Source organism: Corythoichthys intestinalis, chromosome 3 (assembly GCF_030265065.1).
Source record: "Corythoichthys intestinalis isolate RoL2023-P3 chromosome 3, ASM3026506v1, whole genome shotgun sequence".
NCBI classification, from domain to species: domain Eukaryota; kingdom Metazoa; phylum Chordata; class Actinopteri; order Syngnathiformes; family Syngnathidae; genus Corythoichthys; species Corythoichthys intestinalis.
In genome coordinates, this window is record NC_080397.1 from 54,916,938 (window position 1) to 54,944,608 (window position 27,671).

The window sequence follows — 27,671 nt, forward strand, 5'->3', positions numbered from 1 at the left end:
CGTTAATGGTGAGCGCGGTGTGCAGCTGTTGTGTGAAGCTTACATGGCAGGATGTATCTGAGGAGAACTTTTCTACAAGTCCTTCCATGATCAAACGTAAGTTAATATTCCTCCGTCCTCCATCGTTGCAACTTTTGATGGGTTGCAAAATTTGTCAGAACACCGGTCCGTGAAAAAAAAGACCCAAATAACACCTGTCCGTGGTGCAAAAAAGGTTGGGGACCCCTGCTCTAACATACGTAATACAATCAATCAGGGAATAGTATCATTTCTCATAGGTACTGTAGGATTGTTTGTACTACTCTAAAACGCTAACACATTCATTATAGTAAAGCATCTAACTATAGTTTAGGCAGACTTCACTCCATGCCCTTGGACACAGTAAAGTGAATCACCTTATCAGCCCTGTCGGGGATCATGAGGGGGAAATGAAAAAGATGGTACCGTTTCTCGTAGGCACAGTCTAACCGTTTGCATTACTCTAACACACGTAATACAAACAATCAGGTAATAGTATCATTTCTCATATGTACTGTAGGATTGTTTGTACTACTCTAAAACATTGAATAGATAATAAATAGCACACCATAGTTTAACTCATTCACTCCCAGCCATTTTCACCAGAGCAAGGCCCTTTGCTCCCGGCCGTTTTTTCCGGATTTTGACTGATTTTGCAAGGCCCACAGAAAATTCTGTTCCATTGCTATATAAACATGGAACCCACCAAAAGAAAGATTAGACTCTCTTTTTTCGGCAGAAAAAAAAAGTTCATATCTTTTTCCATTCTTTAGAAATCAGCATTAGAAAATAGCTTAGTTTGAGCAATTTTCCAATTTCTGATGAAAAAATGGAGAAAATGAGCTTTTGTAAACGCATACATTTCAAACAAAAGTTTGACTTTAACACGGCTATTTTTTGCTTCAGTGACATCCCAAACATCTGAATAATGTTTTCCTTTTACAAAATTACATGAACAACCAGACAAATAGAGCTGTTGATAGAAAAGTAGCAATTTATTCACACATGACTACTGAGAGATGACAGTTTGTTGCCGAGATGCGGCCGTTGTCGCCTTGTCAGCCGTATAAACTTTTCCCTCATCGTTGTCTGTCTCACAAAGATGGATTATTTTTGCGTTTCTGCGGGGTCTGCTTGGCGAGCCGCTTTACTGAAGGTCTCACTCGTTTTGCGCAGTCTTCCAACGCCTGGCCTTCCAGGCGTCCTCTCGTTGTTTTGTTCGGTCGGAGCGCCGCCTGGGCTCAGGCCGCCAGCGCTCTGACAATGCTGCCCGGCCGTTCACTGCTGTTGAATCGGGTTGCCTGGTCTTGCAAAATGCGCTACTGCCAGTTTTATTGCTTTAAAATGGGTTAGGAGTAGTGTTGTTCCGATCATGATTTTTTGCTCCCGATCCGATCCCGATCGTTTTAGTTTGAGTATCTGCCGATCCCGATATTTCCCGAGCCGATTGCTTTTTTTTGCTCCCGATTTAATTCCAATCATTCCCGATAATTTTTCCCGATCATATACAGTTTGGCAATGCATTAAGAAAAAAATGAATAAAACTCGGACGAATATATACATTCAACATACAGTACATATGTACTGTATTTGTTTATTATGACAATAAACCCTCAAGATGGCATTTACATTATTAACATTGTTTCTGTGTGAGGGATCCACGGATAGAAAGACTTGTGACTTTGTGTATTGTAACTAAATATTGCCATCTAGTGTATTTGTTGAGCTTTCAGTAAATGATAGCGGCATGCCCCAATGCATGATGGGAGTGGAACCATAATGGGAAGTAAAACCATGACTGTGTGTTGTGCTATCAATGTAAATATCTTCTCTACTTGGGGTAATAATTTAAGGTGAAATGTCAATGATCTGTTAAAGGCTGGCCAAACCGCTCTACACATGTTGCGATGCAATTTATCTCTCTTTACACATATAACACTATTGATACAGATTGAGTATCACAACGCAGTGATAATGCAAAAGTTTCAAAATTTACATGTGACACATTTTTAATAAATTAAATGCTGCCATTAATGGGATAATTTAAATAGCTCTATGTTAAGCCTAAACTACAGGCTCTGAATGAGTGTAACATATTATGTCTGAAATGTTAAATACAGTAAGAAAGCAATACAACAAAGTTATATATTTATATATTAACAAAAGGCATGGCCGATATTTTATTGCCGCTTCTGATACTTTGAAAATGACGTAATCGGCGCCAATCAATCGGGACATCTCTAGTTAGGAGTGCTGTTCTTTGTTTCTCAGATACATTGGAAGGTATATAGAGCCTACCCACCAACGTCATAAAACCACGTGTCGCTGTATGGTTCCGCCCACTTGTCCGTCATTTTGTCTCTCTATTAGCATTGGTTTCAATTGATCAAGGAATTTAAAATGCATTTCATGGAAGACCCGGTGTTCGGCCATTCCTTACTACGCGGCGAAACGTCCTACACAATGCTCAGGGCGCTTGCGCATGCATTCACACGCATGCACACATTGGTTAGAGGCGGTGATTACTCACTATTTTTGTTTTTATTTAGTTATTTAGAACCTTTTCACAGCCTCAAAGATACTTTTTGCATGTATTACCCTCTCATACTTTTAACCATTGTGTTTTTTTGTGTTAGCTTTGAAGCAGTTGACCACATTAGTCACGTAGCGTGTTTAAACCGTCCTTATTTGATATAACTACATTTAAGTATTTTCTGCAGGCATTTTTTAGTACCTTATTCCTGTATGCATCTAAACAAAACAAGTTAAGAGCGCACGGTAGTACTTTGGTGTCAAATTCGACTAATGTAGGACGTTTCGCCAATGTAAGATATTTTGGCAGAACACCGGTGCTTTCTGATGCCGTAAACTCACTGGATGTGTTGCATAAAAGGCGTTATGTGGAAAAGCTTCGTTCTATACAGTCGCCAGATCCATATTTGATGCCTAAATCGATGATTTTTGACCGGCTGCCTTCACCGTCTCTGCCTGACCCTGATATTTACAACTATAAGAGCTTGGAGGCTTATAAATGCTACGTTGCTGGTTGGGTGAAACAGGTCCTCGTACACGAAAATTCGGCAGGAATCTTGTGCTCGGAAGGTGAGTTACGAAATTTTCAATTCAAAATCTTTTGTTCTTGCTAACATCCACTGTCAAGTCTAATGTATTTCATGTCATTTGTCAATGGAGCTAGGGCTTTTAAATTTTATATGGTTTAGCGATAGCACTTACTACATACATACGTATATGTTGTCAGCTATTAGCCTAGCAATGATCTTAATTGTGGTTGTCAGCCCAAAACCCTCTAAATATATATTAAATGCATCTTACCAGATATAAAATGACTACTACATAATCTGTGGTAATCGTTTGGAGCCCAGTTTTCTCGTCGAATTGCAGCAGCCCATCTCGCTCTCTTCTCTCCGGGTCTCTCGGAATCCGGTAGAACTTCAAGTTTCTCCGTCTTCTCTGTCTATCTTCTCTGTTATTGCAACCGACCGCCACACACGCCTTCACCATTTTGATTATTAATGTTAACGAGCAGAAAAACAACGTCGTAAATAGGAGGAATGTACGTAGCCGTAACAGGTCAACACGATGTGTTGCCGGACAAGTGGGCGGCACCAGTCAGGAGAGCGGAGTTGTGACGTCACGTGGGTAGGGTCTATATGCTTCTTATTAAAAAAAAATGCAAAAGACGTATAAATACGTTTTTGGGACAGTGAAGCATTTAAAAATAGAACATATTTATACGTTTCCGGGAGCAAATGAGTTGACGAAAAGAAGCAGAATAGATACACAACGCCATCTTATCACAGAAGCCCAACGTGTGCGTCACAAGCAAGATTGACGCACCAACTCTAGCAATCCGTTCTCCCGGCTACTCCAAGGACAAAGAGCAGGGCGCTCTGTCCTAAAACAAGTAGGGTCTCGCCCAGCCAGGCTAACAAAGTTGATAGCGGGCGCTTGACACGTCAAGACCAGCGTCGGTCGCTGTGGCAACCACGTCCCAGCCACGCACGAACCTAACCGCCCAAAACCGGCCACAGAGGGATGATCCCAAGACAACCCCCAGCCACACCTTCGGCCCGGCCCACTCCACTGCAGCTTTCAAAAAAGACTGGACACTGAGATAGGAAATGTTTTTGCTGCTCAGATCATTGCTATGTAGCCGTTGTTTTGACAACCCTGGATCCAGAATTGTCCCTCCGTCGTCTGTTTTTGCCTTGTTTTTTGACCATTGTCGACGAATAAATTGTCAACTTGTTTTCGGTGAGCCTTCTTCAAACTTTTGGAACATGGAGTTAGTACAAAGGGTTAACACAGGAAGGGAACGTGCGCAATATTGGCCCCCACCAGTCTCTTTGGGGACGGCCTCAGCAGAGCGCCACTTCGTTCGGCTGTCTCCGTTTCTGCGGCTTGGTGCGGGCGGCCGAATTCCTTCAACACGACACCGGCGGGCGTACCATATTCAATGGATGATGATCTTGGCGAAAAGTATAGCTGTCCTTCCAGCAGCCTGATTTAGAATTCCCCACAAGAATGATGGGAAACACAAAAACGCTCACTTTCAACTTTATTATAAATATTCTTGTAAGTTAATTTTTTTTTTGCTGACACTGCGATTCGGGGTCATCAACCTGTTGTGCCCCCCTTTGCCCCAGAAGTCAAACTCCGCCTAGTCCACACATGGACATAAGGAGACCTTGTAATGCCAAGCAATATAACCTGAAAGGTGATTTTTTTTTTTGCCTTCTCTTTTACTTTGTAACTTGAATGTGTGAAGTGTCAGCTGAAAAGATGTTATGTGACTTTTAAGAGGGTGTTAAAAGTATACGCTAATTCTCGATCCCTGTTTTACTGCAGATTATTACAGCTCCAGTGGAAACGAGGCATGGACTGGAGAAGCTTGTGTGGGTTGGCCCTGGACCTCATCAGAGAAGCCATCGAAATCGACAACAAATGTGCCTTTGCTTACGAATCATTGGAAAGTGTCGAACATCCACGGTGAGGACACAACTGACTTTCCTATATATATAAAAATTGTAAAGCAATAAAACAGGAACAAAAATGAATGAAATCAACCAAAAAAATGTTTATAATCGGTCAAAATTATGTTTTGAACAGATCATGTGATTAACACCTTGGACGGTCATATGCTTTGCATTTAATTGTCATTTAAAAAAAAAATATTAGGGGAGGGCAATTTTATTTTTCAAATGATTTTTTTCTTTGATTTTTTTTTTTTTTTTTTTTTTTTACCGAAGCAACTTTAATTGCCTGGATTGAACGATTGAGACACAAATGTCCTACCCTTAATATGGCCCAAATACAAAAAGAATTGCTTTAATCAAAACTTTTCCAATGAAAAATTAAGTGTTCAAATGCAAATTTTTCAATCTCAAATATCTTTCCGCATTCAAAAACTTGTTCTATGATTGAAAATTTTCTTTTTTGTATTGATTTTTCTTTTTAAACAAATATTCTTTTTAAGCAGCCCGAATATAAGACGGCCCTGATTATAACACTATCCCCTCTTTTTCAAGACTCAAGTTTAAAAAAAGACTTTTTGAACAACAAATTCATTTTTATACAGAAAATAATTAACAGTACATCTGAAACAAATGATTATAACAATATATTTGAGAAAAAAAGCATGTTATTTTGCCTCATTCAAATCTTAATATCTGAATATTTAAATATCGAAACTAAAGTGCAATCACATTGGTAAATGAATGGCTTCTGGTTTTTGAAATGTAAATAAACCAATCTATTGTGATAAAACAACAAAATTGCAATAACTGCATTTACCATCAAAGTGAAGTCTATCTGTAACTGTAGTCTTGAAACAAATCTAAATAAGGAAAAACGTTGCAATAAAATAATGCAAACTGGTTAAACTTGAGAGTAGCTGAGTATTGTCATGACAGAACATCGCTCCAATGATAATCTGGCGCCATCTAGCGTCGTGAATGGGTATAATGTCTAGACCGCGAAAATAAGTCGACCCCCACTTTTTCAGTCTTATTTCAATTCAAAAACACCGTCTTATATTCGGGCCAATATGGTATTTTTTGATTGAATAATAAAGACAAAAATGTCCTTGCCAAAATGTGGCCCAAACACAAATCAACATAACTTCAATCAAAAACGTTGCTTCAATCAAAAAAAAAAAAAAACTTCTTCAACCCCCCCCCAAAAAACCCCCAAAAACAAAGAAAAATAGCTTTTACATGCATTTTTTTTGTTATTTGAGTTTCAAATTTATTTTTACATTCAAAGACTTTTTTTTTTTTTTTTTAAATTCAGGCATGAAAATGTCTCACCTTTTGGCGAAATTTGCCGTTTTGAAGTAAAAAAGCGCAACCTACGAGAATTGTGTAGATCCGAGGAGAAATTTATTTATTGCAATAACTGCATTTACCATCAAAGGGAAGTCTATCTGTAACTGTAGTCTTGAAATAAATCTAAATAAGGAAAAACGTTGCAATAAAATGATGCAAACTGGTTAAACTTGAGAGTAGCTGAGTATTGTCATGACAGAACATCGCTTCACCTATATGCCAATATATACCAATATTTTTTATTTCTATTAGAAAAATGTTTCAGTAAAATGTTACACATTCTTGTGCATTTGCCACTTATTGCCACAGTTAATATTGAGGCTTTGGGCCACTTTTGACCTTGTTGTGAGTTTGTAAGGTTGTGACTAGAGCTGAAACGAGTACTCGAGCAACTCGAGTAACTCGAGTTTAAAAACTGATCCGAGTAATTTTATTCACCTCGAGTAATCGTTTATTTTGACAGCTCTAAGCATCACGTTTTGCTAGGACTACTTTTAATGCGGGACAACGCGCTGTCACGTGCGGAGAGGAAGAAGGGGAAAAAAAAAACTTACCGCAGCCGACAGCCGCCACAAACGACACCGACGTTGCTAAATACTAGCCCGCACAATGCTACATTGGTAACAGGCAGCGTCTGGCGCGTCTCCTAGAGATCACATGTATGTTGAACTAGATGCGAAATGACAGACTCAGCCGCGTCTGGGCAGCGTTTGTAAACAGCCGCCATCTTAAAGCAGTACAGCGCTAAGCGCTAATAAAGAGCGCTAAGCGCTAATAAATAAGATTAACGTTACTGTCGCTACTAGCTCACGGAACGTTAGCCCTGCGGAGGGCTAGGTTTCAATTAATTATGACCACTGTCGATGCGTGGCTAACGTGTCTTAAATACAGGCTTTAACATAACATAGCATTGTGGAGTGATGAGGGTGTAAAATAAAAACTTAATCATGCTATCAATTTTGGCTCAGTAGTCATTGCTGGATAAAACACCAAGTAGCACTGGTCCCTAATGTGCTCCAATACAGCCTGTATCATACATTTATTTTGAACACTGCAAAAACTCAAAATCCTATCAGGACTTACAGTTTCGACTAACTTAAAACTTAACTAGAACTTAAAAATGGCTTGACACAAAGAGAAATTCAACTGAAACACGTGGGAAAAAAATCCTAATTTTTAAGTGATGTGTGTTATCAAGCGTAACGGCATTTTTAGGTAAGATATATATATATATGTATATATATATTAATAAGATCTAAAAGTTTTTTGAGTGAAAGCAGTGAATTAGTCTTTTTTTTAAAATTCTAGTTACACTTGAGATGCAATTGTTGGCTGTTTTCAACAATATACATCGAAAATAAAGACATTGATTGACTGAAAATGGTTCAAGATTAGATGAAATGTCTTGTTTTCTCATGTATATGTATAATTGCTCTTCACCTAAAAATATATTTGTTTTATCCGATTACTCGATTAATCGATAGAATTTCCAGTCGATTACTCGATTACTAAAATATTCGATAGCGGCAGCCCTAGTTGTGACTTCTGATTAAACAAACTCGATGCCATAAAAAACGTTTGTTCTTCTTTCCCCCCAAATTAGAATCGATAAAGAATCGAATCGTTAAGCAATATCGATAATGGAATCGGAATTGTAAAAATCCTATCAATTCCCATCCCTACCCACTACAAACTTCCAACAGTTAACTGTATGCCAGGGGTCGCGTTAACCGGATATTTTCCGTCGTTGACTGGTTTTTTAAAACGGTGACGGAAAAAACTGACGTCCGTCCGTCATTTTGACAGGTTGCAATTCACACCCCAGACCACAGGGTGGCGATATTAATTAGCTATTGTCTCTCTTAATGCATGACGTCGTTGGCTCGTCTGTCAGAATATTGTAGCGTCACCGGGGTCTGGCGGCGGCACCGTGATTGACACATCAACGCGAGGTTCTTATTGGTGCACCCGGTGTGCCAGCGCGTCATCCAACTGATGGACAAGATTGCCGCCCAATCACATGACGCCACAACTCCGCCCCCCTGACTGGAGCCGCCATATTGTGTGTCAGCTGTTCATGTTTACCGCTGCGTACATGCCTCCTATTACGGCGTGTTTTTCTGCTCGTTAATATTAATAATCAAAATGGTGAAGGCGTGTGTGGCGGTTGGTTGCTGTAACAGAAAAGATAGACGGAGAGACTTGAAGTTCTACCGTATTCTGAGAGACCCGGGAGGATGAGTGCAGATGGACTGCTGTAATTCCACAAGAAATCTGGGCACCAAACGATCACCACAGACTATGTAGTAGTCATTTTATATCTGGTAAGATGCATTTAATATATATTTAGAAGATTTTGAGCTGACAACCACAATTAAGATCATTGTGTGACGTTGGTGATTGGGGTCTATATCGTTGCCTCTTTTTCTTTGGGGGCGGAGTTGTTGGCGGTAAGCAGAGTAAAAAGGGAGAAAAATACCACGACTCCCGTGTCTAATTTTTCGCCGCCAAGCAAGCGTTACAATATTAATTAAAAATGAATGAAAACTAAATACTATTGAATATGTCATAATTATCATTTTAAAAATTTAGGTGACCGGTAAAAATAGACTATGACCGTTTTTTTATGACCCTGTCAGTCAAAATGACAGACAACGAAAATGTCTAGCGCAACCTCTGCTGTATGCATAACGTTTGATTTGATATTACAAATATAAAAGATGAAAGACGCAACAATACGATGCAGATCGCCTGCGATGCCCACTGCATACGACTCATGCGATCCGTACACCCGCGGACTCTAGACGCGCATGTGCGAAACGGAGTAAAGTTTATAATTGCGACAGGAAAAAAACACGTACACGTATGTGCCAAAACTGCACATACAAGGCCAATAATTCAGTTCAACACACACAAAAGCACACATTTACCCGCGGATGCGACCCCCCCCCCCCCCCTACAAATCCACACGCACACACACAAACAAAGTGTAGCACTTGTAAGAATTGGCTGTTGATTTTTCTCCGCACTCAATCGTGATGCCAGTAACCGACCAATGGAAGCGTCGCGTTACCGTCGCGCTGACGATCAATGCAGCACTTCCTAGTGAAGCTACAATAGTTTTAGGAAGAATGTCTATTCTGCCTTTTGCTAAGTTTTGCAGTAGGGTTTCTTGTGCTGTCCAACAGCGAACTCTTGTGGTCGCTTTGCGACCTGGTTTATTGTTTTCTTGCCAATTCAATATGGCTGCACAACGTCTCAGGCTGAAGCCTACGTTGTTATGTTGTGCTTATTGATCCTTGTACATAATTTGTCTGTAAGTATGGATGTTGTAAAGAATATACATATTATTTTAGTAAGCGAAATGTTATATTTTTTGTATAAGACGTTTTTTGTTTATGTTTAGTGAACTTGTCTAGCGTGCTAAGCTAACGTTGTTGCTAATGCAGTTTCTTGTGTACTTTTTTTGTAGTTTTACGGTCTTAAGAGGACAATGGTTTGAGGGCATTTTATTAATAAATCAGATGAAAAAGGAAAAGTCTGATTATTAAAGGGTATGAAAACGCAAAAGGGGTGTGAGACATCAATAGAACCCTTATGTGCCAAGATAACAAATATTGATAAAGTTAACAAAAAAATCAATCAATTGTATTTTCGAGCAATTATCGAAAATAGATCGAAAACGCCGAACATTTCCAAAAGTGTTCCGGAAACAGCCGAATGGGGCGGCGATGTCACGACAAGTGATTGACAATTGAGGCAGAGCCAGGTGCCATTGTTTTTTTATGGACGAGAGAGTAGCGTTCGGTTTTGTTTGACCAAAACATCACTAAAATGGTTCAAAACTGCTGTGCTATGTGGTGTACAAATAGCTATTTATCGCCATGAGTTCCGGAACGCGAAAAAAAGAGCTAGACTACGCAGACAATGGGTAAAGTTCGTCCGTGCAAAGAGGGCTAATTTTGCAGCCTCCGGCACGGTTTTGTGTGGTGCGCATTTTCCACCCGAAAGCTTCTCGAACTATGGACAATTGAAATCGGGTTTTTCTAAAAGATTGCTGCTCAAAGCAGATGCGACCTAAATGTCCAGGATGAAGAATTCCACTGATGAAACGACCTCACCACTACAGGCAAAGCAAAGGAGGGTAGTTGCTAAGCTGGAAACGACCAGAGTGAGTACTCTTCTATAATTAAAAAAAAATATCACGCATTAGATACAGGACTGGACACACGTATAAATTACAAATAAAAGCAATAATATACAGTGTATTACACGATCTACTGCCGATGTTTCATCTGTGTCATTGCTCCCCTCAATGACCGTTTCATTACGCTGCATTGGCGTTCGTTTGGGCTCAAATTGGTAACCTAAAACACCAGTTAAAGCTTCGTAACTCTCCTTGTCACCATTCGATGAACATTCGTTACGTCACTCTATGTCGGATTTGTCGCTGGAACTAGAAATGAAATTGTCTGCCATCATCGCCGCCAGTCAGTATTAAAGCACTGAGCCTTTTTCTTGTTGAAGAAACACCCCTCAAGGTCAATTCTGAATTCGGTTTTATTGACAACAAGGGGTGTTTTTTTCATGAGGGAACCTGGAATATGTGCAGAGCAGGACCTAATTCTCCCCTCACTAGAAGGAATTATAGACAGGTGCCGGTGGAGAGTGCCTTTTCACTTGTGATGACGTCACGTACAAAATCTGCCAGATCTCGGGCGCCGGTCGTTTTAGCTTGACAATCGATCCAAATTTTTTCTTGTGTGTCATTACGTGAAGTGGCATGATATGAATACAAAAGGCATGCGTTTATGGATAAATGATGGAATATTACATTTCCCTAGGGGTTGACATACCCTTTAAGGCGTCGTTCACTAGCTGTCTAGCTTGGGAAAAAGTAGACGCTTCGGAGTGAGGACAGCATAATGTCTTTTCCTTTAGTCATTTTAAGATATTTTATTTGGAGATACACAAGCACTGTACATCCCATGCAAATGACCTGTATATATTTTGTTTTGTGTATATTTCAATACAATATATGTAGAACATTTGGTTAAATGTTGTTTGACACTCATGAGCCGCCTTACCCTTGTTGTCATTTGTAAGTTGCCAATCATTGAAATAGCGCCAGTATTGATGAAGTGTGCACGCGAGGCAATCGGTCGTTCTCAGTTTATTGTTTAATTAATAAACTACTAGTTGGTTCATCTCAAGTGTGATCCTTGACTCACATGGAAACAAGCAAGTTTCTACAATATAGTTAAAATTAGATACATAATACTTTTGTAAACATTATTTACTTTGAAAGACCGGATATCTATTTCCTGCTTGGTGCGTGCTAAACAGCAGAGCTTGATCCGGCCGCAGTTTGACTGACAGGGTACGCGGGTTATTAAAAGTATTAAAAAGGCATTGAATTTAGTTTTCCATTATTAAAGGTATTAAAAGTATTAAATTAGCTGTCGTAAGTCTGGAATTTTTTTCACCGTGGTTTTAATTTTCAAGAACATCTCTGTGCAACTTAAATTATATCCGTGACAAAGTTTTTTTTTTTAATCCATAACGAAGAAGACGCGTAGAATTTTTACGATGCACTGCACCTCGTGCGTGCGCGCCGTTAGCATCATTAGCATCAACATCACAACAGCAGGCAATCGCGCAGTACCAGGCCCGAACTGGGACAGTTCCCGGTGGGCCGGCCTGACGTTTGGGCCGGTCGTAATACACATTTTTAACGAAGCTTTCAGTTAAACTGTTTACAAACGGCATCACGCAACCCTGCTTTGCGCGATAAATTGTGGGCCTTTTAGCATTCCGTAGTTTGAAATTCGATACCCCGCAACAGGCTCCCTCTCATTCTCCAATGCCGCCAGCTCTGCCTCTGGGAAAGAGTATCATGATATCAACCTGTTGACTTGATTCTGGAAAAACTTAATTTTGGGTTTTAATGGCCGAAATGGGGCACGTTGAGGCAGCATGACGAGCGTGAACCCGTCTGGCTGTTGGCGCGACCCATTATCGTTGTTTTTGAGCATGTTTGGATAAAAGTACAGCGATAAACCGTAAATGAACATGCAGAATGAAATATTTCTCATTAGAGCACCACTAAAACTTCTACCATGGAGGCTCCAGGCACTATTTTTGGGCACAAAGACGGAGGATTGGGGTGAAATCCACGTTCTTAGACAAAACATAAGTTGGGCATTTTAACCCAAAACATTGCACTCTGAGGTGGACTGATGAGCGTGAACTACCCTGAAATACACAGGTGTCTGAACTGTATAAGTGCATTGGGAGACAGCCGTTTTGGTGAGGTCAATTATTCTTTCAATCAATCATTCAATCTTTCACATTTAATTGCGGTAATTTTATGTCATGAAAACACTCATAAGTAATGATATATTACATTATTTATTTATTTATTTAAACTATATACAGTACGCCCCCAAAATTTTGAATATCAAGTAAAAGGTGTTTTATTTTGGTAGATTAAACCAACAAAATTGAGTATGTCAATTTGCATGTACCACAAACCAAAAAAAAAAAATGAATATGATGAAAAGCTTCAGTTTTGTACACACTTGCCACATGTGTAATTCAAAACACCTGCAAAAGGTTCCTCATTCTTTAAAAAGTCAGTCTAATATAAGATAAAATTATAGCTAGTACCCCAAAAATAAAAAGGTAACTTCACACAGAACCTGCGCTTGAGCCCTTGATCTTAGAACTGTCAGTAGACATGCTCTTCCTCTGTGCTCCCTTTTTACAAGTTATTTGCGGAAAATTTATATTTGATTCATCTTTACAAGTGTAAAGGAAAACTCTTTTCTTGTTTCTAATGAGGCTTAAATTTGATGAACTCCTGTGCTAATAGATGTATTTAAAAATTGAAATATGTAATTTATGCATTTTTAAAAAATCGCACGTTTACTATTGACAGCATGCGATTAGTCGCGATTTAAAAAAATGAATCGCTTGACAGCACGATTATTATTACAATATTTTAATAAGGTAGGTCATGACATAAAGAGGGCCGGTCTGTGGCACGAAACTTTTTGTTTTAATTGTATCTTAAATAAATGTGCATTCTTTTGTCAAACACACTTAGTAATTGAGGTTAAATTTGATGTTCAGTGCTTTATTAGAGATTATTCAGAGATTCTACAGCCTCCCCCTATATGTTATTCTGCTTTTTTTTTTGAATGGGAATCCTTCGGCGCGCTGCGCAGCCCGAACCGCTTGACCAATCGGCACCATTCAAGTATCGACACGTCTGGAATTTTCGCGCGACGCATGGACTTTTTCAAAAGTCCCCGAAAAATTTTCCGTTTGCCCGTAAACGGCAATTTTCTGGAAAAAAAAAGCAATTTTCAAAATGTATCTAGTCCTACAATTTTTTTTACCAAATTACATAATTTAGGTATCAAAAATTCCGGGACGGTGAGGGGCATAAAAGTTGTACACAGAATTTGGAAAAAATTTACGGTTCCCCAGAAATTTGACAAAAACTTGCCCATTCATTTTTAATGAGAAAAAAAAAAGTTTCTAAATGTATCTAGTCCTACAATTTTTCACCAAATAACACAATTTGGGCATAAAAAATTCCAGGACGGGGAGGGGAATAAAGGTTATTAACACAATTTGGAAAAAATATACGGTTCCCCGGAAATTTGCCAAAAACCTGCCCATTCATTTTTAATGGGAAAAAAAGACAAGTTTCAAACTGTTACTAGTCTGTCAATTTTTGACGAAAACACACAAGATGGGTGTCAAAAATTCCGGGATGGCGAGGGGCATAAAAAAGACGGGAATTTTTTTTTTTTGATAAAATGTACGGTTTCCCGGCAATTTGCCAAAAACTGGCCGATTCATTTTCAATGGGAAACAAAGAAAAGTTTCAAAATATTTAGTCCTTCAATTTTTGACCAAATCACATAATTTGGGCATCAAAAATTCTGTGACGGTGAGAGGCATAATAGTTGTAGACAGAATTTTGATAAAAATTACGGTCCCCGGAAATTTTTCAAAAACTGTCCCATTCAGTTCCCATTCATTCACTTACAATGGGATTTCCAATTGAATTTTTTACATTGCATTGATGCCATTGACGGCCATGCATGTCGAATCTATTGATGCCAATGTACTTGGATTCAATTGGCTTTTTGTATGTCGATGCCATTGAAGGCCATGGACGTCCAAAATGTTTCCCATTCATTTTCAATGGGGAAAAAACAAAATTTGCCCAAATCAACAGATAATGACCAGATATCAATAGGACCTGTCCCCAAACATCCCTGACTCCATTGACGCTTATAGGGGGTGCTGCCATTGACGTCCATGGACATCCAAATTTTTTCCCATTCACTTTCAATGGGAAATGTTTTTTTTTTCTCACAATCAACAGAAAATGACCAGATATCAATAAGGTGTGTCCCCCAAACTTCCCCAATTCCATTGACGCTTATGAAGGGTGCCGCCATTGACGGCCATGGACGTCCAAATTTCCCATTCATTTTCTAATGGCATTTCAGCATGTTTTTACATTTTATTGATGCCAACGTACTTGGATTCCATTGAAGCCTATGTAATTTGTTTCCATTGACGTCCATGGACGTCCAAATTTTTTCCCATTTTCAATGGGAAATTTTTTTCTTTCCCCAAATCAACACAAAATGACTAGATATCAATAGGACGTGTACCCCAGATGTCCACGATTGAATTGACGCTTATGGAGGGTGATGCCATTGACGTCCATGGACGTCCACTTTTTTCCCATTCATTTTCAATGGGATTTTTTTTTTCCCAAAAATCAACAGATAATGACCAGATATCAATAGGACGTGTCCCCCAAACCTCCCCAATTCCATTGACGCTTATTAAGGGTGCCGCCATTGGCGGCCATGGACGTCCAAATTTCCCATTCATTTCTAATGGGATTTAATTCGTTTAATGCCATTGATAGGCATGTTTGTCCATTCTATTGATAGCCTTGGGCGGGGCTACGATCTGTATAGCCACACAGGAAAGACCAGGTGTAATTTCTCCAGAAATTGCAGTTTCTAGTTTTTTTAATATGATTCAATATTATCTAAATAATGGGTGCGAGAAAAGTATTAATTTTCAGTTGAAATGGCATTAAAAAAGGTCTTAAAAGTCTTGAATTTAGATTTATCAATCCTGGGGGGGACCCTGGACTGACCAGAAAATAGAGCTTGTACGTATTAGTTTTGACGGACCGGAGAGGCGGAGCTGAACAGATCATGTGGACCGCCTCGTATTGACTATAATACAAACGTATTTGTTGCGTCATTCGGTACAGAGCTTAAAGTAGCGCGACGGACTCTGTGTGTTTCGGGGGTAAATTTCAGGCGAATAGGCACATTTTAAAAATTTTTTAATTTTTTAAATTTTGCCATGCGCTCGCGTGTCAATAGTTAACCCTTCGCGTGCCAGTGCTGACACGTGTGTCATAGGTTGCCGACCCCTGGTGTAAAGGGAAGAATTAGTGGGGCCATGTATCGAGAGATTTTGAGTGAAAATCTCCTTCCGTCAGCATGGGCGTTGAAGATGAGACGTGGCTGGGTTTTTCAGCATGACAATGATCCAAGGGCGTAGGTTTGCATAGGGAGAGTAGGGACATATCACGACCAACTTTTCAGGATACTTAAATTGTCCCCACCAACTTTTACGCAACCTTATTTGCATTATATAATGACTTCAATTACATAGGTAATTTAAATTGTCATCCCATGTTGTAAGGACAGAATTAACCCTACCATTATTAAGTGAATTACTATACTTTCAATATGTTCAGACTTACATTGACCTCTTTTGACTTGCTGAATGTGCTAGTCCATTTTTCCCCCCTCAAACGCAAATTTGATTGGCTGATGACTTGACCCCCCCCCCCCACACACACACACTATTTTGCTCCCGAGGCTTTTGTGGTGGTGAATAAGCACTCTTTTACATTCAGTTGGAGCCTCAAAGCTATCCAAAGGTGCTAAATAAACAAGAGATTTTTGATTAGATTATTGTTTTTTCCAGCGATGCCGAGAAGCTGTAATAGCTGTGGTAGTAGCTCTACCGATTTCACCAATGAGACGTAGGCCGGTCGCGATAACAAATTTTAGTGTGCGATAATTATTCTCATAAATTATTGCGGTATGCGATATTATTTCGCCCCCCCCCCAATTTTTTTTAACCAATTTACAATAACACAGTGAGAATACAGTATATATTAATAGATCAATTCAAAAATACTTTTGAAATCACAACTCAAAACAATAGACCATGCCATGTAAAAAACAACAATATTGATACCGCACAGAAACACAGAATAAATAAAATGTGTTCACAAAAAAAAAAAAAAAAAATGCACTTAATAACAAGCATTTAGGCAAATTAAAACTTTTTCCGTTATAGCTTCTGCAATGGTGTTCCATAGGGATGCAACGATACAGTTAAGTCACGGTTCGGTACGATTTTTGATACGGGGGACACTATTTTCAATCCGATTCAATACATTTAATGCTCTGTAAAAAAAAAATTATATATATATATTTTTTTTTTGCTAACGAGCAAAAATGTAATTGCCATCATATAAACATGCATTTTAGTGCATAATATTTATGTGCTTACCTCTTACTGATCTGAAAAACTTTTGTATTAAAGTGCTGAGAACAATCTTTACTGTTTGTAAAGTGAGGCAAGGCACACTGTTGATTGCTACAGCTCTCTTAGCAGCTAGGTTTACTACATGGGCAAGACATCCTATTTGTGGTCCGAATCCATCTGTGTCACGTACTGAATTAACACTATTTGCAACATAATCTATAGTCACTGGTATGGATTAATTTGGCCTTCTCAACTTCCATTCAGACATGACAGTTTAGAATTCATCGATGTAGTATATGGACTACGTGTCCCATAATCACTCTGTGCTCACGTAACCAATGGCATGGGACGTAGCACATCTAGTTTGCCATTTCTTGATATCTAGTGTGTGCGCGCATTAAAAAAGTTAGCAAGCGCCGCTGAAGTCACGTCTGCTCGTTACTACACAACACCAGCATATGACACAGCGCTCTTAATTTCATTCAGCTGTTAGTTGTCAAAGCGAGGTTGTTCGTAGCAGCCTAGTCGGTAACAATGTTTTGGCGGACTTCTTTGTAAATATCCGGCATTGTGCTGAAAAATAGCCGCCCCGCGTGAAATGTCACTCCTGACGGGAGCGCCCACACGACAACAACACCGGGGCGCCGTAGATGGTCCACAGTCACCCCGGAGCACTGACGCGGCCGGTATACATTGAACAACAGGATATAATGGGAACGATTGGCTCCGGTGCTAGTTTTTGCCGGACCTGGAACGAAAATGCATTTTGCGCAGTTGGTAACAAGGAATCTGAACTTCTAACAGCACGTCTGCCGCACGCGCGCGCGCACTTGCACGCAAGGCGATAAATCGCAGCGGAAAAATTACCGCCTTCATTTTTATTTATCGCGCGATAAATGGAATTATTGCATATTGCAACGGGCTCAATGAGACGTCGCAAAAATAATCACATGACTCCATTATACTAATCGGACGCAAGCTTGCCGTTCTAGCTTCACGCCAGCCTGCTCAATCATGTGGTCTTTAGCACTTTTGATATTGAGCGCTGCTCTCAACATGACTCGAAAGTGCGGATTTCAACCTCTATCTCAGTTTTTATTTGGCCAAGGAAAACCAGATATATGCTCGTTTCGATTTCCAAATAGTAATAATTAGGGTTGTTCCGATCATGTTTTTTTGCTCCCGATCCGATCCCGATCATTTTAGTTTGAGTATCTGCCGATCCCGATATTTCCCAATCCGATTGCTTTTTTTTTGCTCCCGATTCAATTCCAATCATTCCCGATAATTTTTCCCGATCATATACATTTTGGCAATGCATTAAGAAAAAAATGAATAAAACGCAGACGAATATATACATTCAACATACAGTACATAAGTACTGTATTTGTTTATTATGACAATAAATCCTCAAGATGGCATTTATATTATTAACATTCTTCTGTGAGAGGGATCCACGGATAGAAAGACTTGTAATTCTTAAAGGATAAATGTGACTTTGTATATTGTGACTAAATATTGCCATCCAGTGTATTTGTTGAGCTTTCAGTAAATGATACTGCAGCCATTTAACTGTTCTGCCCAAATGCATGATGGGAAGTGCAACCATGACTGTGCGTAGGGGCACCAATTGATATATCTTCTCTGCGTTGGGAAAGAACATAGGGTGTCAAGTAAATGATCAACTACTAAGCTATTTTTAATTGCTAAGAGAGGGATTGTAAGGCTTTAGCCAAATAAAAAAAGTCTCCAAAGGCTGTCAAAATTCTCTCTACTCATTATACGCTGCCTTTTAGCGCTATATATAGGTAAATCGGCGCCTTTATAGATTGAACGTTACAATGCGTGAGTGGGTCGTGCAGCGCATGCGTTAATTATTTAGCGTGATTAATTTAAAATAAACTACTTACCGCCGTTAACGCAATAAATTTGATAGCTACTTGAAGCCAAAACTACTCTGGATGAGTGTAAGACATTTTGTCTGTAACGTTAAATACAATTAGAAATCGATTTAAATAAAAAATATCCAGTACTGTGCAAAGGTTTTAGGCAGGACACCTGCCTAAAACCTTTGCACAGTACTGTATATTTTTATTATATTATGTATATACAGGATATACTGTATGTATATATTTTCCCCAAGTGGAAGCTTCCATGATCCTAATAAATTTAATAATTAAAAAATATATATACAGTACTGTGCAAAAGTACTGTGTATATATATAAAAAAGGCATGTCCGATATTTTTTTGCCGATTTCGATACTTTGAAAATGACGTGATCGGACCCGATTGATCGGCATCCCGATCGATCGGGACATCTTTAGTAATAATGAAGGAACGCTTCACTATGAAAACTAGGAACTGTTTTCTCCACTAGGGGGCACTCATACTCTTTGGACGAATAATGCCTCATTTATGTTTTTTCTCTCATTGGAATTCAATTATCATCATGATTATTTTTTTGTATTTCTTTGGCTTAATGCGGTTATGTAATGTGTTATTGTCCAGTATCATTATAAAAACAATTCATATACCATTGTTTAAAAAACAAAATCTAACAAAAATAAGCAGTTACTTAAAGTGTTACGCTTACTTGAGTATTCTTTTCACTGTATGCTTTTTTTACTTGTACTTCAGTACGTTTTTTTTGGATGATTACGTTTACTCTTACTTGAGTGATATTATTTTGAAGTAACGGTACTCTTACTTGAGTAAAAGTTTTGGCTACTCTACCCACCACTGCGTTTAGATATTGCAATTTAAATTTGCTTATAAAATCCAGACACTTATTCTGGAAGTTAAATAAATTTGTATTGCTTTATTTTGCATTAATAATTTAGCCTAACAATTCATTTGGTTCACATTGGAGAGAAGTGTAGCCCTGACCACCGTTCACCCAATCTGCTTGGTCTTATTAATGTCCCGTCTCAAGCAAAAAGTGTACATGGAGGTTATGCTGTTATATCGTCCCTACCAATATTGTGACCAAACCTACGCCCTTGCAATGATCCCAAACATGCAACAAAGGAGTGGCTTCGTAAGAAGCATTTCAAGGTCCTGGATCGAATTGTGACCTGTAAATCGTAACATTAATCGTATTGTCAAACTTGAGGCAATACACCCCGCTAATATAAGCAATAGAAATAAATGGTTTCGCAAAGGACACGCAACCAAAAAATTATAATTTTTTCAGATAGCTAGCTATATGTTAGTCTGCATTTTAACTCTTGGCTGCTATTGACAGTCAATTAATTTGAATTGGGAGGATAGCGGTAAATGATCATGTTTAAGTGCCATTGAGTTGATAGATACCGAATTTTTTTTTTTTTTTTAATTAAAAAAAATGTATTAAAGGTTGTGAATAAAAACATAAAATAATATATATATATTTAATTGAACTTCGTTTTTCATTAGAAAAAAAAAAGATTATTCACAGGCCTCTAAGTCTAAATGGATTGGATGTGTATTTATACTAGTCCTTCTCAAAAAATTAGCATATTGTGATAAAGTTCATTATTTTCTGTAATGTACGGATAAACATTAGACTTTCATATATTTTAGATTCATTACACACAACTGAAGTAGTTCAAGCCTTTTATTGTTTTAATATTGATGATTTTGGCAAAAAAGTCGATCTTGCATCGCCCCGTGGCAGTTCCTCGGCGTTCTCCTGCCTCGCCTTCCCCTCTCTTCTCTGACTGGATATCCGCCCTGTGCTCCGTCGCGGATCGCTGGCTGGGCGCCGGTGTATCAGCGGGGTGTTGCCTGCACCGGCGGGGGACCCTGCCCTGCTCTGGGCTTTGTGGACTGCTGGGGGGGTCCCGTGGCGTGCTGTGCCGGTTGGGGGGCTGCAGCTGTGGCTCGTGGCCCGGGCGGGCGGGGGTGGAGGTAGGCGTGGGGTTGGTGCTGCGTCCCCTCCTGCCATCTCTGAAGGCCGGTTGATGGGTGCGCGGGTGGCCCAGGGGACCACCCTGAATCCCGGGGGGGACGATTGCTCCTTTGCTGGGCTGCGGGAGGAGGGATTGGCTGCGCTTGATCCCCGCCCGCCCTCCCTCCCTCCCTGGGCTGGGGGCCGTGGCCCTGGGTTGGCGCCCGCGTGGCGTCTCCGCTCGTCTGTCACGCGCCTGGTGGGGCTTGCGTGCGGTTGGATGTGATAGGGCACGCTCGGGTGGGGGGTCCCGGTGCCGGGATTGGCGATGGGGCTGCGTAGGGTTGGTCACCAACGGGCTTACACTCACAAGGGATTTACACGATTACTGGGTTCTAGTTCACAGAGCTGATTTGTGTACACTCTATCCCTATAGCTTATAGACTCCCCCACCCTTGTCCCCCTCTTTCCCTGGTCAACAGGCCCCCCACATGGTGTCAACCGGAAATACATCTAGCTGACGATAGCACCAACATATTAGTAATTGGTCTAGATGTTATATGTATTTTTTGTTGTAGTTTTTTTTCTTTCCTTGTGTTTCTTTTCTTCTGTTCCCCCATAACCCCTTCCTGTTCGCTGCTTTGTCATAATAAACGAGGTATGTATTGTTGAATGATCACAACGGGAGCATGTCAGACTCTCAATGTGAAACATTAAAACTGTTCAGACTATCCGGGCACTTAGACTTCTATTCTCAGTGTCAAACAGCTGAACAGGACAGGTTAAAAAAATAAAATAAATTGAAAAAAATAAAATAAAAGCTTCAGGAATCTTTTGCACGGGTTTTGAGTTAATTCGTTGATTCAGATGATTAGGTTAGTAGCTTCTTTAGAGTACCTTTTCATGATATGCAAATATTTTGAGATGGGGATTTTTGTTTTTTCTCGACTTTTTTGCCAAAATCATCAATATTGAAACAATAAAAGGCTTGAACTGCTTCAGTTGTGTGTAATGAATCTAAAATATATGAAAGTCTAATGTTTATCAGTACATTACAGAAAAAAATGAACTTTATCACAATATGCTAATTTTTTGTGAAGGACTAGTATATGAAATAACATTAAAGCAATTAGAAAAGTAGAAAGGTTGGTGATCTGTTTCCTTTTGAGTTTTGCAACTGGTAATATGTCAAAGTTACAATGTGGTCAATGTAAAAAGTTAATTTTTAGAGCAGATCTATTGTTGGGGATAGCCACTAGTGCACATTCATTTTCAAATGTTAACAGAATACAAATAAAACAGCCATAACAGGCATGTTCATCCATAAACTGCCCGAACGGGTTGACTGTCTGATCCTAGCACACATAAAATACAAGATGTCTTATGACCCACGTTATGTTGACCTGAAATAACTAAGCATAAGTTCCTTTTCAGGTGTAACAAAATCAGAATGTACACCGAGGATGAAAGGGCGAATGACGTGGGCACCGATTACATAGAGCGCGAAGAAGCGTACACCCACAGACAGGTATTCAAGAAAGTACGACATCAGGTAACTCCTCCGCCATACTGAGGGATGGTTATTCTCCAACCGTCACTGTGTTAAGCTTTGCATCCATTTGTTCAAGCAAGGGGAAAAAAATTCAGAGTTGTAATTTTAAAAGAATAAGAGCCCTTCTGAAAATATATGCCGGAAAATGAAGCTTGCTCCCAAAAATGGATTATATTAGTCTTAATTCACCAAACCCCACCAGATATCCTCATTCACTTGAATTGATATCATTAAAATTTTGAGTAAAGGGAAGGCTTCCAAAAATGCTGGTGCAGACCATCTAGATCCATGTCTTCTTCAATTAAGTGCTCATTTTATCAGTCCATATTTAGCTCATATTTTTAACCAAACCCTTCTTTCTGGCATCATACCAACCTCTTGGAAAACTGCTACTGTTCTCCCGCTACATAAAAATGGTGACATCTCTGACCTCAATAATTACCGTCCAATATCCAAACTTCCGTTTTTATATCAAATTCTTGAATCTTTGATTAATTCTCAACTACGTTCTTTTATTGACTCATCTAACATACTTCAGCCGCAACAGTCTATTTTTCGCCCAGGTCACAGTACAATTACAGCTACAGTTTCTGTCTTAAATAACATTGTCTCCTTTCTTGATAATAACCAGTTCTGTGCTGCTCTTTTCATTGATCTTTCAAAAGCACTTGATACCGTTGATCATAAAATTCTTCTCCATAAACTGCAGACCATTGGTTTAGATCAGTGCTTCTCAATTATTTTCTGTTGCGCCCCCCCAAGGAAGACGTAAATGTTTCGCGCCCCCCCAAAAAAAAAACTCTCTGCCGCCACTGTAAATAGTATCATTTGTCTATAAAATTACTAATATAAATACGCATCTGCCTAACATTGTGTCCTTTTTTTTTCAAATAAAGAAAAAAAGTAACATAGATCAACTTTTAATAAAGTATAACTTTATTAACAATGTTTTGTTTGTGACAGAGAAGACTTGACGCGCATCAATTTGCCTGAATTAAAAAAAAAAAAAAAAAAAAGTCACATCCAAACTGTAAAAATACACTCAAGGTACATTTTTGACCATTACATACAGAAAAATAAAATGTAATAAAATCAGTAAATAACAAATTCAAATTGATTAGAAACATTCACTAATGAGGACAATATGCCAAAAAAATTGACCAAAAAAACAAAACTGAATAGAATAAGAAAAAAGTGTCTTTGGACTGAAGGAACGTTTTTATTTTCGCTGCTCACAGTTGTGATACTGTGGCGATTCACCACAGTGCTCACTGGTTTACTGATATAACACTGACAAAGCGGGACGATTGTGGCAATTGGCAATATTCGGCACGTTTTCGCTGAAAAACAATCAAGCGGCTTATCAATGAGATTGAGGTCTAATGTCTTTAAGTGGCGTCTTAATTGATTTGGCTTCAGACTCTCCGCTATAATCATTTTTTGACTCAGTAAACAGTGGTCGTTCCTCATTTCCCACTATATTAAAAGGCAAACGGCCCGAAAAAAGAGCATTCTCGGCGGCCGAGGGAGAACCGTAGGTGAGGGCGGTCGTCGTAACGATCCCAAGCCGAAAATGGCACTTCTCGGGCGGAGACATGAGAACTGGAGAAGACAGTGGGTCGCTGCGTGAGTGAGTCCGGTCGGAAAACGGCGGCGGCCCTCTGCTCCTCATATTGGTTTTCTGTGTGCTGAGTGCTCTTCCTTAGTTCAAAAATACTGCCCGCACTCTGAAAATGACAGCGCTACTGCCACCCACTGAGTGGATGTGCAAGTACACTTTATTCCAGTACGGCAAAAAAAAAAAAGCATGTTCCCCGAGGTCACATGCGCCCCCCCTGGCATCGCTCTGCGCCCCCCCAGGGGGGCGCGCCCCACTATTTGAGAAGTACTGGTTTAGATGTTAATGCCCTCAAGTGGTTTAAGTCCTACCTTACGGACAGAATACAAACTCTTGCTGCTGACGGTGTTCAATCAAGTCCACTTACTATTAAAAATGGGGTGCCGCAGGTGTCCTTGGACCACTCCTTTTTACGTTATGCATTAATAATATTATTCTTCCTAATCAATGTTGTAATGTCCACTTTTTTTGCTGATGATTGCCGATTTTCCTCCTGGTTCTTCCCCAGCTCGAGCTCTGACTCATTTACAGACTGCTTTTGATTGTTTACAAATATCTCTTCATAACCACAGATTAGTTTTAAATGCTGAAAGAAACAAATACATGGTTTTCTCCACTTCCACCATTACCGACAATGACCTACCTGGAATCAAATCCCTAAATGGTACCCAAATTTCTCTCACTGATTCATACAAATACTTAGGAATTTGGATTGACAGTAATTTATCATTCAAAACTCATATTCATCATCTAATCCGTAAATTTACATTCAAACTTAGCTTCCTGTATAGAATCAAAGGCTGTCTGTCAACTTCAAACCGAAAAAACCATTGTGTTCTCTTTTGTTTCTGTTCTTGATTTTGGGGACATCCTGTACTGTCGTGCAGCTCCATCAACTCTTCATCAATTAAAGCCGGTCTATCACAGTGCACTACGTTTCATCAACAATGACAATTTCTGCACTCATCATTGTACCCTTTATCAAAACGTTGGTTGGTCTTCACTACAGTCAAGAAGAAATATCCACATCATGTTATTCATCTATAAGGCTTTTCTATGCAAACATCCTCACTACCTCACATCTCTCCTGTGATTCAAATCCAGTAAATACAAAACACGATCATCTAATTACTTAACCCTAAGCATTCCACTCACACGCACTAATGTTGGCTTTAGCTAACATGCTACTCTTAAGTGGAACAAATTGCAATCTACTCTTAAACTACAGTCAATCGTTCATCTTGCCGATTTGGAATCTCTTTTGTCTGATGTTTTTACTGATTATTGCAACTGTTTTCGTTAGTGTATTTTGTGAATGTTTCTTAAAAGAGATAAAAAAGAGATCTTAAAAGAGATATTAATCTCAATGAGACTGCCTGATAAAATAAAGATTAACTTAAATAGAAAATAAACACAGACAAGACTGAAGAAGCAGTTTCTGCTTTTGACCCCTCTTTAAAATAAACTAGGGCTGTCAAACGATTCAAAATTTTAATCGAGTTAATTACAGCTTAAAAATTAATTGATTGTAATTAATCGCAATTCAAACCATCTATAAAATATGCCATATTTTTCTGTAAATTATTGTTGGAATGGAAACATAAGACACAAGATGGATATATACATTCAACATACCGTACATAAGGACTGTATTTGTTTATTATAACAATAAATCAACAAGATGTCATTAACATTATTAACATTCTGTTAAAGTGATCCATGGATAGAAAGACTTTTAGTTCTTAAAAAAAAAATAAAATAAAATATTAGTCCAAGTTGTAGAAATTTTATATTAAAACCCCTCTTAATGTTTTCGTTTTAATGAAATTTGTAAAATTTTCAATTAAAAGGTAAAACTAGTAGCCCGCCATTGTTGATGTCAATAATTACTTAGACAATGCTTAGGGTGCTGAAGCCTATAAAATCAGTCGCACCCAACCGCCAGCAGAGGGCGGCAAAACTCCATAAAACAATTAACAAGTGTGCGTTTCACTGCACCGTTATTTAAATCTGTCAGAGCGGGGCATCTGCGTTAATTGCGTCAAATATTTTAACGTGATTAATTTAAAAAAAAAAAAATTAACGCCCGTTAACGCAATAATTTTGACAGCCCTAAAATAAACTGCTGTATTTTAAGCCAAAAGAACTGTTTGTTTGATAGAACAATATGTCTATATGCTGCAATAGCAGATTCATGGCGCATTAAGCCCCTTAACTATTTTTAATTTGCTTGTTTTATTTTCCCTGGAAACCCCTGTTTACAGATGTCGTGCAACCTCTTTTTTTTCAACCCAGCTATAAAAACGTAAGTAATCTTATTCAAAATATCATTTTTAGCTTTGAATCATTAATTGTTGTCTAATATTTTGTTTTAAAAAAAAAAAAACAAGAGTTAAAAAAAATGATTCACTCGCATATTTTAAACATTAAAACATTACGTCACAATGAAAAAAATGGTGTCTGTAAATAAGTCACGGATATCTATACCTCATAACTATGGCTTAATTTTATTTTTTTTTGTTACTGTCAAATTTTCCCCAATATGTTAGATGATAATCGAGCCAAACAAAGAAAATTTGAAAAAAAAAAAAATTCTAAAAGGGGCAATATATGAAAAAGGAACATCTCGACCACTCCTTGATGTCTGCGATTTCTGCATCGCGACCCTAGTAATAATACCATGTTTCACCCCTAAAATCCCCCCCAAAATCTGGCTGTGGCCATTTGAATCTGTGTCTTGACACTCGATGACACATGCTACATGAAGTTTTTGGATCGAAACAAGGTAAGTACACGATAATATCTCGTTAAAATCATGGCGTCTATAATTATGGTTTTGCTGTTTTAAAAAAAAAAAATGTTGTTTTTTTTTTAAATGCCCTCCTGTTCAAAAATTTTCTTGTTAAAGTTAACGATGGCTTTGATCTGGCCAAAGAAGCCGGGCAGCAATCTGTCAATCATCGTTTAACTTGTTAAACAGTTTCTGCAAGGAAGCACGGGTTGGAATGAATGTGTGTGTCTGTGGGGGGAGAATGTGGAGACTTCGAGACATTTAAATAAACGCCAGAAGTGATTATGAGGAGTTTGTAATTTCTACATGTCACTCCAAGAGTCACAGCCATGTTAGGTAAAAAGAAGCATTTAATCAAGCCAAGCATTTTTCTACTACAGTACTTTATTCTTGTTTAAAAATGATTCAGTGGGACAGTTATGTTTAAAACAGATTATAATTATTACATTTGAAGTGCTTAAAAAGCGTTTGTTAAAAAAAAAAAAAAATTTTCAAAATCATAATTTGGGGGGAAAAAAGTGAGAAAAAACATGTCTTATATGTATTAGGGTTGTTCCGATCATGTTTTTTTGCTCCCGATCCGATCGTTTTAGTTGAGTATCTGCCGATCCCAATATTTCCCGATCAGATTGCTTTTTTTGCTCCTGATTCAATTCCAAGCATTCCCGATAATTTTTCCCGATCATATACATTTTGGCAATGCATTAAGAAAAAAAATGAATAAAACTTAATTCAATTGCTCCAAGTATCTTTTTTTTATTGTCCAACATGACAATGCTGACAATGTTCCTAGTTTTTTTCGGTGCCACACTTAGTGAGTGCAACAATAAATGGCAGGGGAGGATGTTTGTTGTTATTA

General features: G+C 38.7%; 1 protein-coding gene across 5 annotated transcripts in view; it reads left to right on the forward strand.

Moving 5' to 3' along the window:
* LOC130913099 (mitochondrial import receptor subunit TOM70-like) overlaps nucleotides 1-27,671 on the forward strand; it is a 121,244-nt gene that overhangs the window by 84,798 nt on the left and 8,775 nt on the right. For 3 of the 5 annotated variants that reach the window (XM_057831423.1, XM_057831422.1, XM_057831424.1), the window contains 2 exons: nucleotides 4,888-5,028; nucleotides 22,286-22,403. In XM_057831423.1, coding sequence (XP_057687406.1) covers nucleotides 4,888-5,028; nucleotides 22,286-22,403 — 259 coding nt within the window. The remainder of the gene's footprint in view (nucleotides 1-4,887; nucleotides 5,029-22,285; nucleotides 22,404-27,671) is intronic. The other 2 variants (XM_057831425.1, XM_057831426.1) reach the window with 2 other exon arrangements.